The 16213-nt window shown below is 36.6% G+C and overlaps 1 protein-coding gene across 3 annotated transcripts in view; it reads right to left on the reverse strand.

Annotated features, from left to right (window-relative positions):
* Positions 1-282: 282 nt before the first annotated feature.
* The window catches only part of LOC132145712 (oxysterol-binding protein-related protein 3-like), a 54259-nt gene continuing 38328 nt past the window's right edge, over positions 283-16213 (reverse strand). For all 3 annotated transcript variants that reach the window (XM_059556935.1, XM_059556934.1, XM_059556933.1), the window contains exons 17-22: positions 13328-13406; positions 9581-9725; positions 6699-6849; positions 6483-6609; positions 966-1088; positions 283-703 (exon numbers count right to left, since the gene is read on the reverse strand). In XM_059556935.1, coding sequence (XP_059412918.1) covers positions 592-703; positions 966-1088; positions 6483-6609; positions 6699-6849; positions 9581-9725; positions 13328-13406 — 737 coding nt within the window. In that variant the 3' untranslated portion in view covers positions 283-591. The remainder of the gene's footprint in view (positions 704-965; positions 1089-6482; positions 6610-6698; positions 6850-9580; positions 9726-13327; positions 13407-16213) is intronic.

The following is a 16213-nucleotide window of genomic DNA, read 5'->3' on the forward strand; positions in this document are numbered from 1 at the left end:
CAGCTGATTTGGTTGAAAATTTAAAAACATGTCATTTTCATTATATTAATCTGAGGAATTAACGTATTTTATACAGCGAGATCAGGCAAGATTTTCTAGCAGAAAGAATTAAATCCATCTGGTTAAAAGCATAACTTACAGCAAACATTACCGACACGCATAATTTACACATACAGGTCTATTAAAAATGGGAAACATTCTGTACTAAACTCTTTTTTATGTTTTTTATGTAAATTATGTATGTCAAAGTCGCTGATTATCTTTCAATACAAAAAAAAAAACTTTTAAAAAGGGGGAAAATATTTTTTAAGACATCTATTCATTACACATAATAATGGAGAGTATTTTTGATCAACATACCTATTTTTAAATAAAACAAATAAAAATGAGGGTGGTACGGCTTTAGGAATATCACAATTTAGATTATAAAGCACAGAAACTCCATTCCTACATTGCCTTTGAAGTCTTTGGTTTATACTAAAATTCACAAGTTACATAAAATATAATTATATACATTAACCATACTGACATGCCTTAATTCATGAGCTTTGCTAACAGAATACTGGGATATCACAAAACGCAGGACTTCCATCAACACCACAAATCCAGATTTTCAGAGCTGGCAAATCCTGGATTTTCTCGAATCTTCCAGTAGGTTCCATTTGTCACCCAAGCCTCTCTTCCAGCATGATCTAAGGTTTTTCTGATGAAAAACACATGTGTACATCGCTTTAAATAAGGTATTTACTATTCTGTTTTAATGGCATTATTGTAGTTCATGAATCATCTATGTTAATTCACTCTGAATATGCAGACATTCATGGCTATTTTAAACATGTTAACTGTAGATTATATTCTGTTAACATACGTGATCCTCTGGCATATTTAATTAATCTGAATTAATTGCTTCAGATTGCCAGCATATTTTAGAAGCATGGAAATATGGAATAAATACTGGGACTCACAGAAAGAAACGTGGAACATGATCTTCACCCCTCTTGGTCATTGTCTTGCGTCTTTCACGTTGTTTCTCCTCTATTTCATCCTTACGTTTATCAGCTTCTTCTACTTTGCCTTCTTCAAGAAGCCTGAAAGGAAAATAAATGGCTAACTCAAATACATTTTCCAGCCATCTCAATATCTTAACTTGCTATGTTGTAGGGACTAAAACAATGACATAAGTAAACCTGACCAAAATGGCAAACTACAAAACATTTATTAACTGAAATGAGATACCAAGTACGAGTATAACTTTACTCTGACCCACATGCTGTTCCACATATATAGACTTTTCTTAGATGTAAATAAAAAAAGAACTGAAGAAATTTTTTTAGAAAATCTCGAGTCCATATTATGCAAGTGTATGTGTCAGAAGTTCAGGTGAGAAGTGATGCAGATGAACGGGGAAATACTACATTTACAAAACATTTCTTCACACTTCACATGTGATCAAAGTCAAAGATATACATCCGGTGACGAGATGAGAGAATTAGCATTTTTGGGTAAAGTATTTCTAAGTATCTAATAGCGTAAAGTCAGTTGATTAACCTGCAATAAACAAAGTACAACTGTTAGAGAAAAGTGATGCTGACACACACAGCATTTTTTAAAAAGATCAATTTATATGGATTTTGTTCTGACCAAGGTTTTGGAAGCTGTGTTGGAGAGCAATGTTAACTTATGTTAATGTTAACTTGTTACATGTTTAATTACATGGTTTAATTACAAAATAAAATTTAACTAGTCTGTTACAGTTACTGAGAAAAATGTGCAATTACAGTTACTTATTCAGATGTAACCCTTAGGGACGCACCAAAATAAATTATTGGCTGAAAGCCAAACAAAATGGAACAATGGGCCGAAGGCTGAAAACCGAAGATGGTTTTTCACATTTTTCCTCCATGTAGACCTATTTTTCCAAAATTTTTCCACCATTGCATTACATTGCCAAAATTAGATTTTTACGGTTTTGTCCTGCTTTTCAAAAAAATATACAAATAAAAAAAATTACAAAATTAAAAAAAAAATTAAATAACTTTTTTTTTTTTTTACATTCTAGCAGACTTTATACCAAAACGGCACAGTAGCTTAATAGCCTTGCAGAGCAGAAGATAATGTTTTAAAAACTTTAGTATATTACAGATCCCAATTTGAACACTGTGTGAATGTTATAATAAATTAAATAATAATGATAATTACCCCGTCTGTATTTTACAGAACAACGGTAAAATAATATAATTTATGAATGTCGATGGAGTTGCTGCTTTTTCTCGGCTTTCATTTTGGCAGAAAACCACATGAAGATCTCAGTGCTTCTTTTTGATGACAACATGCAGATTCATTATGAAATTGGGAAGATGTTTGTCTTGTAATGGTCTGTAATGATTTCTGCTTTCTCTGATGGTTTTAAATTTTCACACACTGCCGACATGTTTGCTGCATTCGTGCGTGCCTCTATTTGATCCCATTAGTCATTGTTCAGTACATATTCGGCCTTTTCCCTTATTCCCTTTGTAAGAGTTAATATTTTAATATCTTTACACACGAAGATTTGATTGATTTCTTTCCCAAAGTGCATTGACTGCTCAATGTTTCAGGAGTTTAGGACACATGCTTATTTAATAACTGCTTTATTTCCTATTTGGTTTTGTGTATATGCTCTTTAAATTTAACAGTTTTTTCCCCAAAGGATTGTAAGATGCCAGTGCTGCCTTTGATTTGACTACAAAAACAGCATCATATCTTATTTCAAAATCAGTATTTAACCTCAGTGCGATAAAGTAAAAAGATTTTTTAAAACTTTAATCAGTGTTGATTACTACTGTAAGATTAACCCTGACTGCTTTAAATGTTTGTTTTCAAAGAATTAACAGTTGAAAACATTCAATAGTATAGTAAATGTTATATGTTATATTAAGTAATTGAAATGGTTACACTACTTATTTCATATTAAATGGGGTCATTTGTAACCTATAACCCACAAAAAACAAGATACAAAGATAAAATGACTGTTCTGGGAAAGACTGAAAGGCACCAACATCTATGTGAACGAGGACTATACTGAAGCCATCAGGCAAAAGCGTAAGGAACTCATTCCAGCCATGAAAGCTGCCAGAGAACCAGGTGACATAAGCCTACATCCAACATGACAAGCTTATTGTCCATCACCCTGCCCGAAAGCATAAGGATAGGAAAGGAACTAACAGCCAGGAGTTGGAGCTAAGAACTGAAGTGAGAGACTAGTTCTCTGGTTTCCTTAAAATCAGATCAGTCTATATGAGCCCAAGTTAAAGAAAAATAATAATTATGGATAGTAGGCCTATTGGTGATAATCATCTTTCCGTTTCAAAGGGTCTTGTTATGGCTCATTTGAATGTCTGCAGCATCAGAAATAAGGTATTTGAACTTAATTATCTAACTACAGAAAACACCATTCGTATTTTGGCAGTATCTGAGACTCATCTGGATGCTACGCTTCTTGACAGATTTGTATAATATTTTTTAGAAGGCACAGGAATAAATATGGGGGTGGCATAGCATTATATATCATAGATAACTTTTCGGTAACACTAAACCATCTGAGAGAAACTCAGAGCACAGAATCATTATGGGTTAAAGTGCATCTTCCTCACCTAAAGCCGGTGCTAATAGGTTGCGGTTATAGACCTCCTGGGACTGATGTGCAATACCTGAATGATTTATGTGTGTTAATTGACAGTTACAGATGTGAAGCGTGATATTTTTTACTTGGGGATATGAACATTGACTGGTTTGCGAATCAATGTCCAATGAAACAAAAGATAGTTTCATTGATCACTGCTTGTAATCGGTCTCAGGTGATCTCTCAACCAACCAGGTCTTTACTAACAGTGCTGGACATACTTCTGCCACTTGCATAGACCATATTTATACAAATATTCCTGAATGTTGCACTAAACCAGTTTCTCGATGTGTGGGTTTTAGTGACCATAATATCATAGCAATTACCAGAAAAACTAAAATTCCAAAATGTAAGGCTAATATAGTACATAAAAGAATGTTTAAGAAATTGATTCTGGAGAGTTTTTTGGCAGATGTTGGTGGTATTGATTAAACTGATGTGTATGCTGCTGATGAGCCTGAGGCTGCCTTTATGGAAAGATTTATGAAGATTGTTGATAGGCATGCCCCTATGAGAAAGTGTATTGTAAAAGGGAGACCAGCCCCATGGCTGAATGAGAGTATAAAGAGCCTCATGAAGGAAAGAGACCAAATATATATTAGTAAAGACTGGATTGGTGGAGGACAGATTCAAGTACTGTCAACTGAGAAATCAGGTTACTAAACTGAATAGATTGATGAAAAAAAGATTACTACATGCAGAGAATAAATGCTGTAAAGCAAGATGGTAAAGAGCTTTGGAAAACCCTTAATGAAATAATGAGGAGGAGGACATCTGGAGGGGCTTCCTGTGTGGAGTCAGAAGGCAAGTTTTTGACCAAACCATCTGATATCATATTTTAATGATTTCTACATAAATAGGGTCCATGCACTAAGGCAGAATATGGACAATACTGATTCTAATTACCTAAAGTTTATAAAAAAAAGAGATGTGATGTTAGATAAGAGTTGTACTTTGCAGTTTAATAATGTTGATGAGCCGGAAGTAAAAAAAAGTTGTTGAAGTCTCTGCCCAAACACAGCTCAGTAGGTACTGATATGCTGGACAGTAAAGTACTTAGCCTGGCGGTTGACTATGTTTGCGGTCCGTTATGTCAAATATTAAATGCATGCTTAATGAAAGGTGTTTTTCCCAATATTTGGAAAGAAGGTAAAATTATTCTCTTACCTAAAGATGGCAGACTAGCACTTACTGGGAAGAACAGCAGACCTATTACTATTCTCCCAGTTCTTAGTAAGCTGATGGAGAGAATCGTTCACTCACAAGTAAAGGAATATTTTGAATCTAATGGTTTGAACACAGATTTCCAACATGCTTCTAGACAAAACCACTCAACTTGTTCTGCCCTTACAGTAATGACAGATGACTGGCTCAAGGAAAGGGATAATTTAAAGATGACTGGTGCTGTATTACTTGATTTTAGTGCGGCATTTGATGTCATAGATCACAATCTACTCATTGGTAAACTAGAATGCTATGGATTTAGTCCAACTGCTATAGATTTTATGAAGAGTTCTCACATGTAGGACGCAGCGGTTTTATTACACTGGCAGCTGGTCTCACTCTAAAGTCTTGGACTGGGGTTCCGCAAGGGAGCTGCCTGGGACCACTTTTATACGCCATCTTCACAAATAATTTACCATCTGTTTTAAGTGTAAAGCAACTGTACAAATGTATGCTGAGGATTCCACATTGTATTATGCTGCAAAAACTGTTAGTGAACTGGATTACGTTTTATCAGCTGAGTTAAATATGGTTTCTGATTGGATAAAACAGAATAAGTTGGTGCTGAATATCTCAAAAACCAAATCAATTATTTTTGGATCGAGTCATAAATTGTCATTAATACCAAAGACGAGTTTGAACTTGTCTGGGGAACCTATAGAACAGGTAGATAAAGTAAAATTACTGGGCACAATAGTGGACAGTAAGCGGTCATGGGTAGAACATATTGATATAGTGAAGATAGGTAGTGGTATCTCTATGGTGAGGAAATGTCTTTATGTCCCCACACACACTGTGGAGCAGGTGGCTAAATCTTTAATTTTATGTCATTTGGATTATTGTGCCCCTGTATGGTCGTCTATATCTAAAGGTCAACTAAAGAAATTACAAATGACCCAAAACAGAGCTGCTAGGTTAGTATTACATTGTCCCATTAGAACAAATACTATTAGTATGCACTGTCAGCTCTCATGGTTAACGGTGGAGAAGAGGCTGGTTTTTAATACAATTAAGTTTTTTTAGAAACATTGTCTATTCTTCTCAACCAGTTTTTTTTTATATAACCAAATTGTTAGGTGTGATCAGGTACATTCTCATGTGACTAGGTCTGTGGATGATGGCCTGATGATGTTACCACGCCCAAAATCAAATGCTTTAAAGAGAACTGTTATTTATCGTGCCATCAATCATTGGAATAATTGCCCATTGAATATATGTAAACTGAATGGCAAAGACTCTTTTAGGTACCATCTGAGAATGCACTATTTAAAATTGTAAGGAAAGGACATTTATTTTATGAATGTAATACTGTAATCATTTATTCAGACTAATTTATGATTATGTGAATTGATGTATATAATGTTATAGTGCTATACTGTTTTTATATTAACATTATGTGATTTGAGTTTTTGTTTAGGACCCCAGGAAGACTAGCTCGTTCACCTTGGTGACCGCTAATGGGGATCCATTTTACAATAAACCATAAACAATAACCCATTACATTTGCAAAGTAACCTCCCAACACCGTTTGAAAGCACACATTACAGTGCAAATGGTCAAACAGATCTTTTTCTGTCTCTAACTACTGGCCACATACCTTTGGTCTGGACGGAAACGAGTGTCTGTCGGGGGCAATTTATCCTTTACGTCAGGCGTCAGTTCATTGAGCTCTCTGGCATACTGGGAGAAGCCATAGTAGTCAAAGTAATCATCTGGTTGTGGATCTGTGAATTACGATAGAGACAATTTAATTCAACATCAAAAAAAAAAAAAAAGTAAATTGGTTAGGACTACCATGTGCATGGTCACTTACTGGGCTTCCAAATGCATTGTGGGTTGGAAAGTGTATCACAGAAGATGCCTTCATGCCATGATCCCCCAAAGCGGTGAAGCACTCTGCCAGAACGATCAAGGACGGTGCCCTGCACTTCATTCTTGCTGTTTTCGTCACCCCAGTAACGTGACTGGATAAAAGAGAATTCCATTAGTGTCATATACACTTTACATCTGATGAAAGGGATATACATCTGGTGAAGAGGTGAGCAGAGAATTAGCATTTTTGGGTGGACCATCTCTTTAAGAATCTAATAAGATAAAGTCAGTCAATAAACCTGACGAACACATGCTTCATAGGTTTCATAGAAATGGGCATAAACAAAAAAACAAACAAAAAAAAACCTTACACTGTGCAACCAATGGCTTGTTTATAATGGCTTTGTTTTTGTCTTGTCGCTCCACTGTTCTGACCAGACATGCATCACAGTATGGCAAGGGGTGTAAACATTTCAGGTCACATGATTGAGGTATTTGGCCAATCACAACGCACTGGATAGCTGGCCAATCAGAGTGCACCTCGCTTTTCAGAAAGGCAGGGCATAGAGGAGAAATAATGTACAGTATGTGGAAAACAATTGTTTTTTTTACCTTAATCATTACACCAAATATGCAAAACATGCTAACTGTTCTGCCTTTGTCTGCACAGACGAGCACAGAACACTATTTAGGAGTCCCAGCCTTAGAGGAGACAGAGCAGCAGATTTATTAATTTACTGTATATTGCTGCAGCCACACAGATCTAAAATAAACATGCAATTTACTTTCCAGCTGTTTACCTTCACAGACATAACCGATAAGGTTTGTAACTTGTGATTTTAGCAAACTTGTGTGAATGAGAACTTGGTTTAGTGCTGTGTAATCGCAGTTTCTGTCTGTGCGCTTCTGATATATGGTTTTAAGGGCACACATCCGAGGTTTAAAATATTTCAGTGAGATAAACAATCAGAACCAAAATAGTGGTTTTAAGCAGGTCCGAGCTGTAGTGGCACAGCTCTTTTCTGAAAAAGAGGTGGAGAGCAGAAGCTCATTTGCATTTAAAGAGACAGGCGCAGAGAACAGAAGGCATTTTTTAAAATTATTATTTAATGATCTGTGGAGGGTCCTTCCATGACAAATAGTGACCCCCAGTTACACAGGAGTAGAGCTGCACAACTCTGGATAAACTGAGAAATCATTTTTTGCTTCAAATAGAGATTATCCCATGGTTATGAACAGAACACCAAGCAAAATACCATGTAACTTAGTAGAGGTTCTAAAAAAATGTTAAAAAGAAAATGGGGGCATAAATTAAGAGTATACCCATTTTGCTTAACTGTATAACTAAGGGATGGTGGTTTATGGTGTGCATTGATGAGCTACAAGCAGGAGACAAGGTTATTTATTAACATGTTAGCATTTTTTTTAAATTCACAGTAACGGAGTTTCACCATTAATTTCTCTGTAATGAGATGACTTCGCCTTATGGCAATATAGTAAAGCACACATTAGAAGTGTAATATGCATTTAATTGTATTAGTCATGCTTTCGTTAAACTGATGTAGTCTTATGATCCTCACTGCTGTGTGGATATTTTTAGTAGCAGCATTTCTGTATGGGAGGTCTTATTTTTACGATTTGGTTTTTTTAAACTTCACGTGGCTTTAGTGTTGGTTTGATTATTTATTTTTTTATACCAATTAATAATGCAATTTAGATTTTTCCTATGTGACTATCATATTGCTTAGTCTTTTTTTGTTATCTGTACGCCCAGTGTGTTGTGTTCTCAGTCCAGTATCATAACCAAAGGCTCTAGTCACAGTGCCCCACTGTGACATTATCCTTTGACTGATGCAATCATAGGATAAGGTTATTTTTTTTTGGAACTAGATTGTATCATGTAATTAAAGTGTCAACCTTTTGTACTCTGGCTTCTAGTTTAAGCAGTACTTCATAGTGCAAACAGGTGAGGACCCAAAACATGCAGCAAAAGCAATCCATGAGTTTTTGAAGGTAAAAAAATTGAATATTCTGCTATGTCGGAGTCAATCTCCTGATCTCAACATGTTTGAGCTGCATTTCACCTGCTGATGAAAAAAATTAAAGGCAGAAAGACCCACGAACAAACAACTGAAGTCAACTGCAGTAAAGGCCTGCAAACATCACAAAAGCTCCCGTTCCACCACATCCCAAAGATGCTCTATTGGGTTGAGATCTGGTGACTGTGGAGGCCATTTTAGTACAGTGAACTCATTTTCATGTTCAAGAAACCAATCTGAAATGATTCGAGCTTTGTGACATGGTGCATTATCCTGCTGGAAGTAGCCATCAGAGGATGGGTACATGGTGGTCATAAAGGGATGGACATGGTCAGAAACAATGCTCAGGCAGGCCGTGGCATTTAAACGATGCCCAATTGGCAGTAAGGGGCCTAAAGTGTGCCAAGAAAACATCCCCCACACCATTACACCACCACCACCAGCCTGCACAGTGGAAACAAGGCATGATGGATACATGTTCTCATTCTGTTTACGCAAAATTTTGACTCTACGATCTGAATGTCTCAACAGTCTTCAACTGTCCAATTTTGGTGAGAGGATTAGTCTGTGCTACCCTTTTTATATACTCAAATGTAAATACTTTTTGGGTGTCATGTTTTAGGTGTCGTTTAGATAAATCATGACTACTAAACACTGTGTGCACTTGTGTGTTGTGCTAGTGACCAACTGACCATTCGCAAAGGCCAGGATTTTCAAAGTAAAACTATATTTTGTATTTTTTTTTGTGATCTAAAAAAGAAAGCATTAAAACATCACCAGGGTGAGTAAATAATTTAGGGAGAACTACTCTTAAGTGAAGAGAACACAAAAACAACAAACTCACTTTGACAAATGTGATCTTGCAGGTGCACTCATCGTCGTTGAGATTACGAATGATGACGTCACCGTAATGCTCGAGCCATCTCTGCTGAGTGAACACGTTGTGGATGCAAGTGACTGCTTTATTCCACTCATAATGATCACCATAGCTGAAGAGAAAAGATCAGAAAAAAAAAATCAAATTGAGCAAAATACTGATATGATACAGACATGGTCTTTAAGAATGCACACTTAGTTTTTTTTCCTCTACGTCAGAACACAATTAGTCAAGTGTGAAGCACCCTGCAGACAGGCTTCTTAGAATTTAAATAATTTATTGTGCATCACACGAATCTCTACACGATGGAGTCTAGAGTAAGAGATGGACCAAAAATCTTTTTTCCTGATATTCCACCAATATATGGCACCATCCTGTGTGCTTTGAGAATTGCGATTAATACCCCATTACATGCATCTAGAAGAGAGATCTCTGCTGGATATGATAAAGTAGATCAATTAAAGCTATGCACAAATGAGAGATGAGTTACATAAATTACCAATATTTTTAGCTTGGTGTTGAGAGAGACAAACTCATTCATACATTACAAGTCCCAAAGATGCAACTTTACATTAGTTAAATAAGACTGACCAAAAAAAATTTTTTTTGAACATTTGGAAAAACATTTGGCAGAGGGTGCGAGGGACAGGATTAAGAACATTGACAGTGAAACCATTAGAATCATTAGGAAACAGAATCGAGATTCATGTGAGACCCTCTTAAATTGCTGGGGAATATTTTTTGCAATAGCCAAAAAAAAAAAAAAAACATGGTATGGGTCAATTATTAATTGATCTTTTATGCCAAAATCATTAGGATATTAAGTAAAGATCATGTTCTATGAAGATTCTCTACATTTCCTACCGTAAATATATCAAACCTTAATTTTTGATTTGCAATATGTATTTCTAAGAATATATTTGGACATCTTCACAAGCCTATTTTCTCAAGTGTTTTCATTTTTTTTGCACCCTTAGATTAGATCCATCTATACAAGAAGTTGAGAGTTCCATTGAGATAATATCCAACTAATACACAGTCCAGGTTCGTACTCTAGTTTTACTCTAGTGATGGGAAGTTCGATTCTTTTCCGCGAACCGGTTCGATTCAATGATTCAATTGGACGGTTCGATTCAAATATATATATTTGATAGACGGGACGCCATTACGTCATCACGTCGAGCGTAAAAGAACCGCTAAACCATTTTTTTTTAACCGGTTCATTGAATCAAACCGTCCGAAAGAACCGGTTCGCGGAAAAGAATCGAACTTCCCATCACTAGAGTAAAACTAGCGTCACATCACATACACAGAACTATAAAGGTACGTCAACCCGTCAAAATAAAAGTCTGTAATCATAACTTTAGTCAGTTAAAAACCTCATTATCATGAAAAGTTTACATTTGAGTTTTTTGCAACAACGCACCCAAACAGTAAAAGCAATAATGTGCATACGAGGATTTAAGTCTTGAAGATATAAAGTAAATAAATTAGGTGTCATCAGCGCAGAAACCATGATCCACTTACTATACATAATCCATTGCGACGTATTTTTTATTAAATGAACTTACGTTTCGCCAGATTGCCCTTCATCCAAGCCCTCGGTTTACCCACGCTCATAACATTAGCACAGAATCAGTTCAGAATCAATCACCAAAAGAATCAGTTCGGTTCAGACGCTCTGTGTGTCAGTCTGCTTCACGCTGAATCACACATGCGCAGTATCATCAGCTCCTCGGCTCTCGGACGAGATTTGGGAACGCGTCCGAAAGAAACTGTTTTCGGTTCAGTGTACTGATGATCCGAAAACCGATGCAACCGGTTCTTGACTCGAGAACGAGAATCACTCTAACCGGCACGTGCTGCAGTTCAGTTTCATCAGCTGCTCTACTCGTGTTCATGTTCTGTTTACTACAAACTCAATTTGTGAATGAGTCATGTGCCGTTTTTTTCAACCGGTTCATTGAATCAAACCGTCCAAAAGAACCTAGAATCACTAATTTCGGACGCAGGGCTTGGGTCTCCTTCCGCTTTGTGGGTGACGTAAACACGTTGTCACATTAAAAACATTGCGAAAGATTTAAAATAACTTAAAAGAGGCTTCGAGGCAGAGGAATTTGTCTCGATAATTTTTTGTAATAGAGTTACTCGAGGAATCGTTTCAGCCCTTATATATATATATATATATATATATATATATAACACACACATACAGAGAGAGAGAGAGAGAGTGTGTGTGTGTAAGCCAGTGCATTTAACTGCTTAACTCTAAGACCAGTTTGGAAGAGATGTTTTTGTAATTCATATCGTATCGTGAGGTAAAAACACAAAATAAAAAACAAAGTTACTTAACTTCAATGTGCTCTTTATATTTGATTTGGTCATGAATTGCCTTTTTGAGCTCAATTATTTATAATATATCACCAGACTGAAACTGAAGCATTTAAACTGAGAAGAAAAAAAATTGAAATAAAAACAAAAAAACAAAACATGAATTCTTATAGCCTATAATTAATTATCGAAACATCCCCATGCAGTAGAGTTTGCACACTAAACCTGTATGTTAAGTGTAGATGTCTTGTTTTTGTTACCATTCTGTGTCCATCCCCCATTTCCAACACTGAAGCCATTCTTCTTTAAAACTAAGTTTTTTTTTTCCGATGTTATTGCATTGCCTTGAGTCAAGTTATTTCACATTCTCTTTCTATGAAACCTGTAAACAACTAAAATATTTTGCCAGGGCATTGCAATTATTTTACATATATTAACACAGATTCTTAAACAACCCTGACTGGTCACCGTGTTCGCATGCTCAACAGATACGACTGTGATTGGGTTCAATGATGACTTTTTACATTACATTATTCATTTAGCTGACGCTTTTATCCAAAGCGACTTACAATTGCTATTTATGTCAGAGGTCGCACGTTATACGTTATAACGTGCCACGTTATAATTGCTGTGGCAAATGTTTTGGTTATTTGTTAGCCTACTTATGACAAAAACTTTAGTACTTTTTTTTACTTTTATTTTTTTTTTCGTATTGAAAAATAAGGAATTTCTAATTTGTTGTTTATATGTTTTTTTGTTTTACTATTATCCTTTTTTTTTCTCAGATTTTTTTTTTATTGTAATTGTATTTATATGTTCAAAAAAAAGAAATCAAAAATCAAAAACACTTATCTCTTCAGCTATTATGTGCCCAGCACCTCAACACCCAGTAAGAGAGACTTGAAGCAGCCTACGTTTCTGCTGAATCCTGCAGCTCATCTGGCAACCTCGAGTCAGGGGGTAGGGGGAGGGGATACACCGCTCTACAGTATTTTTATAGTGATTGCAGTACCAGTTTAGACCACAATCCTACATACGGCTCCTTTAAGTGTCTTGCTCAGGGACACATTGGTGTCTCACATTGGATTGGAACCCGGGTCTCTCACACCAAAGGCATGTGTCTTATCCACTGCGCCATCAACACCCTTTCTTTTACGTTAATACATCTGACAAGACCTTTGTGCTACATTGAGACCATGTGAGATCCTTTCCCTTCAATGTGCATTTGAAATGACTACATCTGGACATAAAACTCAAAACTGAATGGAAATGAATATACAAAAGACACTTAACAGCTCTCAGTAACTGACTATTTTAAGTCTTAAGTTAAATAATATGATTTGATTCACAGCTGTGTAGAGAGCTCAGTTGAAACATACTCACTTTGGCAGAGTGACGTTAACCATTCCAGATGAAACAATTTCCACTGACTTCCCCCAGAACTTATACTTCCATCTCTGGTCTGAAAATGTAGAATGACTGAATGAGTGTCTGAATGAATGATTGAATGAACAAACAAACAGAATAAAATAAAATGCATACGTTTATATTACAAAATATTTGAGGTGTGCTATTCAATTTGGTAGTATCAATATTTTAAAAAAATGGCTCATCTGCAGAATTGCAAAAACAGTATAAAAAAAAAAAAAAAAAAAAAGAGAGACTGTGTGGCCTGGTAAGATGATGCTGTAATATCTGCTTAATTATTCATGACAGAACATGATGCTAGCCTGTGACAGTCTCTTTAAACTGAGAACTAATGTGCAGCTGTTGACAAATTCAATGACAATAGAGAAAAACCATGCAATACCCTTGAATTTTTTTTAACAATTCTTATAAGAAAAAGAAAAGAAAAGAGGAAGCCTTATGAAAAGTTCTGGTGGTAAGTGCCCAATATGATTCCACCCTATATGATGGAAACTTGCTGGTATGCAAGATGCAAAAAGGATTGGCTTTCGTGGACCAGCCAAATGTTGCATTTATGCAAAGTGCATAAGCCTTTAGCAAACTATGACTGTCATAGCAAGAACTGTTTTTTGTTTTGTTTTTGCTAGTGGCAACAAATGCACCACTGGTAGGCCAGTGTGCAGTACTCGGACTGGGGATCAGTCACACATTTTAAATGTCCCCTTTTCACCATTAAAACATCAAACAACTGTTGCCTCAAATGCCTAATTTGTTGCTTATTAATAGTTAGTGCGGTAGTTGTTAAATTTAGGTATTTGCAAGGACTATGGATGGATAATATGATCATGTAGTATATCTTTATAGGCACTATTAAACATCCAAAATGTTAATAATAGGCATAGTATTAAGCAACTTGTTAATAGTAAGAATGGGTCCTTATACTGCAGTGTTACCGGGGAATCAGAGGTCAGTGGAGCTATCCATAGGCCTCTCGATAGACTGCCTCTGTAAGGAAAGCTACAAACCACTGCGACTAGGTGAATACACCCTTCGTAATATATCTTCCAGACCATCCTATGCAATATGCATCTGGGTAGAGAGAAGGTCTCGACACAGAGCATTGTGGGTTATATTGTAACTGTGGTTCTCCCAATGAGAGATCATCTCTCCACCAGATGGTCCACTCTGAAATTGGAGTTGTGCACAGCTTCCGGCTTACGTAGGCCAGGGTGAATATATTTGCTGTGCATTTATGTCTTAAGAGTGTTTTCACATTTAGTTTCAAAAGAACCAAAACAAACACAGTTGACAAACTCCGTATGCAGAACACCTGCAGAAGGCAGCCAGAAACATTGCCGTAGATTCCCCCCTCCCGTGTCAAAGACTGTTTGACCCCCTGCCCTCAGGGCAGAGGAACAGGATTACGAATACACACAGACTGAGCAACAGCTCATTTAATAACGCATTTCAGTCAAATGCAAGATTGAAAGGGCTCAATTGGTCAATTTTAGTAATTGCCCCCCCCCCGTTTATCTGTTGCTAGAGGGTAAAGATTTGAGAGTGTTTGTCTTTTGGTTGTTTATTTGAGTGTTTGGACTACAGCCTGTTTAACGACTTTGAAAATAGATTATCCCCTTACATTGTTCTGTTAGAACTAAATTGTATATATTGTACATAGTAAATTGGGAGGTAGGGAGACCGATGCCACCTTTTTAATTTGATATTTTTCTGTGCCTGTTTTGGATTAGGGAGTTAGGGAAGTAATTGTATTTTTCTTTTTTCTTTTCTTTTCTGGATTAGGGCAGGAAGAGGTATATTCCAAATTAGTTGTTTTTGTTTGTTATTTTGGCCTTGTCGGCTCCTGAGGTAAAATCCCAAGGTAACATAAATCTGTTAATTTACTCAAATACTGTTTCATACACTTTTCTATAACAAACCGTTGTTGTTGTTTTTTTTCATGTTAAGTCCTTTACCCTAGACGGGGCGTAACATGAAATTGGGGGCTCGTCCTATTTTTTCTAAATCGAAATTACAAACTTGTCGTTTTTCATCAGTAAAACAGATCGATTTAGGTATTATTCAACTTGTTGTTTGCCTGGGGTTTTTACTTTGTGTGGGAGGAAACGTAGGCTGCGTGATGGCGTCAAAATTTGAATTGGAAAAATTTACGATCGCGCCCACACATGAACAATTTGATAAGTGCCGCAAAGACGATTTATTAGTGATTGCAGATTTCTTTGATATTTATGTACCTCATCACGCACTTAAATAGGAAATAAAGGAGATGTTGCGCATTGAGCTTGTAAAACAAAGGGTCTTACCGGAAGAGGGTGTGGCTCCGGGTGTTGCTTTTAACCCAGAACTATCTGAAGGTTTGGGTGCTGCTGAGGCGGAACACAAATCTGGCGAAGTTGATGGCATAGATCCCGTTGTCCCTTCACCGGATAAGAAACGGTTGGCAATCCGTTTAAAAGAATTAGACCTGGAACTAAGTCGGCAACAGTATCAGAGTCAGCTGCTAAATGTCCGGGCACTTGAGCTTGAGGCACAGCGTGATATCCGACTGAAAGAGCTGGAGGTCGAGTTAAAGACCCAAGTTCAGCGCACTTCTCCGAAGACAAAGGAGAATGTTATTCCAGGATCAGTAAGTGCCTCATCTGGTGCAACATCTCCTCTACCTACAGCATATCGAACTGCGCTGGTAAGTTCTTCTGAATTTAATATTATTAAGCAAATTTCGCTTGTTCCGTTGTTCAGAGAGAGTGAAGTAGACACATACTTCACTGTTTTTGAACGCATCGCGACCACATTGAAGTGGCCTAGAAATATTTGGCCTTTGCTTTTACAGTGCAAATTGGTAGG

Source organism: Carassius carassius, chromosome 8 (assembly GCF_963082965.1).
Source record: "Carassius carassius chromosome 8, fCarCar2.1, whole genome shotgun sequence".
Lineage (NCBI taxonomy): Eukaryota > Metazoa > Chordata > Actinopteri > Cypriniformes > Cyprinidae > Carassius > Carassius carassius.